The following is a 3,340-nucleotide window of genomic DNA, read 5'->3' as shown; positions in this document are numbered from 1 at the left end:
TTAATATAAAAATTAAATTTTAAGAGATAAAATTAAAAAATAAATATTAAAAATAAAATATACATAGTAATTAAAATTTTAATGATCAAATTTGATATAATCAGCGAATAATATAACATTTTTAAAATTTTCACCACTTTCAGAAATTATTTTCCTTTCAAATTTTTCAAGAAAATATTTTTCTAAAAATCAAGTTAAATTTTTTTAATTAAATTTTTTTTTAATTAATTATTTTTTTTAATAAAAAATAAATAAATAAATTTAAAAATAATTTTTCAGAAAACAGGTTGTAAGAAACAAATATCACCTTCGTCCTTCGAAGTTTGGTAAATGTAGCTCTTATTTTTGACTTCTTCAAATACAGTATTCATTCTCATCTAAAACAATTGTTTTTTTTATTTTTTATATTAGCATATCATTAAAATACAATAAATTCCAATCACACCCGAAATGATTGAAACAACCTTGGATTGGATGAGAATGCTTGCAACAGGTATATTTTTGTCTCCTCTTGGCTACTTGCACCTGAACAGTGTGCATCTAATAGTGTTTTGTGCTGGTGGGCTCGGGTGATTGTAGTACAGTGAAAGAGTGTGGGAGTGGCGGTGCTATCGTCCGGACACGGTTAGATCATGGCAACGCCCAGGAACCGCACTTTTTTAAATTTTAATTTTATTGTTATTTTTTTTTAATTTTTTCATAAAATAAAAAATAATATTTTAAAAATAAAAAAATAATATTTTAATATATTCTTAAACAAAAAAATATTTTGAATTATAACTATTATCATAATTTTAAATATATCCTAACATGTTGAAAATAATTGTATTTTTATATTTGAGATGTATTTTAGAGAATAATAATATTTATTTTAAAAAATAATTTTTGATATAATATATTAAAATAATAATAAAAAATTTTAAAAATAAAAATTTTAAATGAAAACAAATCTTTAATTTTTCAGGAAACACGCTTGGTACCAAGGTCTTTAGTGGCAGAAAGGGTGCTTGGATATGCAGGACTCCTAGCTGCCCTTTTACACTATTGAGCGCATAAATAATGTAAACCTGGTCCGAAAGCATTAACGCTGGTGCTGAAAAGTGAAATACATACTGTACTGTTTATTTGTTAAAAAATAATTTTTTTAAAAAAATAAATTATTTTTTAATATTTAATAGTGTAATGAAAAATAAGTTAGAAAATATTCCAATATTTGATAATGTCATAAAAAATAAGCTGAAAAATAAATTATTAATGTTTTATTTTTCTTAAATTTATTAAAATAATAAAAAATAAATCTTACAAATTAAAAAGTTAAATGAGAATTAAATTGAATTTTTTTTATAAATTATCTCAAATAAAATAGTTTTCAAGAAAATAATTTTTTAGAAATAAAGTTAAATTTTTTTAATTAAAAATTATTATTTTTCAAGAAAATAATTTTTTAGAAATCAAGTTAAATTTTTTTAATTAAAAATTATTTTTTTAATCAATTTTTCTTATAATAAATAAATATAAAAAAATTTAAAAATAATTTTTCAAGAAACATATCCTAAAAAGTGTTCACATTTCTGCTGGTAGTGAAAAGCGAAAACTTCTTCAATTTGTGGGGCTCCATATTTATTTTCAGTGAAAAGTGGTTACTTTATCCTGTTACTTTCTTGTCCATCAGTTTAGGTGGTGTTTGAGACTTGAAATTGCAGCAGTTTTATTTTAAAATATATATTTATTTTGCCAAAATATTAAATTAAAATTCTTAACATATCCAGAATTGAAATGCAGTCACAAGTCATTAACTTATTTGCTACGAACAAAACGTGGTACTAGATTACTGTTTGCCGGTAGAATCACAATGTTGAATTACTGTTACAAGCAAAATTGCTGTTGTGTTGAGTAATATAATACTGTTTGTTTTTATGTTTTATAAGTATATTTAAAAAAATTATTTTTTTCTTTATTTTAAATTGATTTTTTAATTTTTTAATATGCTAATATTAAAAATAAATTTTAAAAAATAAAAAAAATATTATTTTAATACATTTCCAAATAAAAAATACTTTAAAAAATTATTATAACTACAATAACAACAAGCTCTCCATCTTTGAAAATTTATGAAACAAATATGGATAAAATTCTTTTAAAAAAAAAAACACTCATTCCAATCTCAGCTAAAACCACAAGATAAGACATTTTATTTTCAATCAATATTCATAGATGTATTCATTTTAAAAATTCATGCACCTACTAAACTCATAGATAATTTATTCATAAAAAAATTAATAATATTTATAAAAAAAATTATTTTTTATATATAATGATATAATTGAATAATCATTTAAACATAATTCAGATAAATTAATTCAAATATAATTTTATATGAAAAAAATGTCATAATCTAAACACCATTTTATAATTTATCGAGTATGAATTTTAAGAAATCGAACTACACTAATTAAATATAGGACCAAAAAGACTCAATAAAAAAAAGATGTGAATAGCTAATATATGAACAATGTTTCCACCTCAAATCCTTTGAACATATACATTCCATTTTCATCATCTTAAATTATTAGTGGTGCAGATGGTGGGCTATTAGCGGAACTACTCATAGAGGAAGCTCGAGGCAAAGCCTTGAATTGTTCTTAGGCAGAATAAAAAAATTCGATAACAACAATGCATATGGCCTTTATATGGCATGGGGTCCTTTTCTGTATATTAAGGTTTTTTTAATAGCTAATTAAAAGAAGTAAAAAGTAGACGACTACATAACAGGAGTAATTTCATCATAAAAACACTGGATTAAACCCGTTCCATGTTCACGGCATATTTAGCAAATCTCCTCATGTCGATGACCCCGCCAGTTCAGCCACTTTCTCGGTGGACTTCACCACTACCGACACTGGAAACCCATTAGAACCATTGCACTTTCTAGCAATCTCAGACTCATTCGCTTTTACAATATAATCAGTAAAATATCGTATATTCCAGTCGGAGGATCCCCCCTCAGCCACTGCTGCCTCGGCTGCCTCCTTCCATTTCATTGCATTCTGCTTCATTTCCACTGCCTTAGGTCCCACTGTGGCCTCCAACAAGCATTTCTCTATCTCATCACGAGTAATCAGTCTGTTCTCTGCTTCTCCGCGGCACATTCTCACACCAACCTTAAGGATGTCGACCAAATATTTCGCATTAGTTACTTGATCACCCCATTGAGGGAAAGCCACCACTGGCATGCCTGATGTGAGTGCTTCCATAGAAGAGTTCCACCCACAATGTGTTACAAAGCACGCAACTGATGGGTGAGCTAAAACCTTCTCTTGAGGACTCCATTGCACCACTT

General features: G+C 26.0%; 1 protein-coding gene across 1 annotated transcript in view; it reads right to left on the bottom strand.

Annotated features, from left to right (window-relative positions):
• The window catches only part of LOC105111331 (cinnamate beta-D-glucosyltransferase-like), an 11,296-nt gene extending 8,042 nt beyond the window's left edge, over positions 1-3,254 (bottom strand). The window contains exon 1 of the mRNA XM_011006652.1: positions 2,859-3,254. Coding sequence (XP_011004954.1) covers positions 2,859-3,254 — 396 coding nt within the window. The remainder of the gene's footprint in view (positions 1-2,858) is intronic.
• Positions 3,255-3,340: the final 86 nt, after the last annotated feature.

The sequence above is a fragment of the Populus euphratica genome, unplaced genomic scaffold (assembly GCF_000495115.2).
Source record: "Populus euphratica unplaced genomic scaffold, PopEup_1.0 scaffold3.1, whole genome shotgun sequence".
In the NCBI taxonomy this organism is placed as follows: domain Eukaryota; kingdom Viridiplantae; phylum Streptophyta; class Magnoliopsida; order Malpighiales; family Salicaceae; genus Populus; species Populus euphratica.
This window is presented reverse-complemented; position numbering and strand designations above follow the sequence as displayed.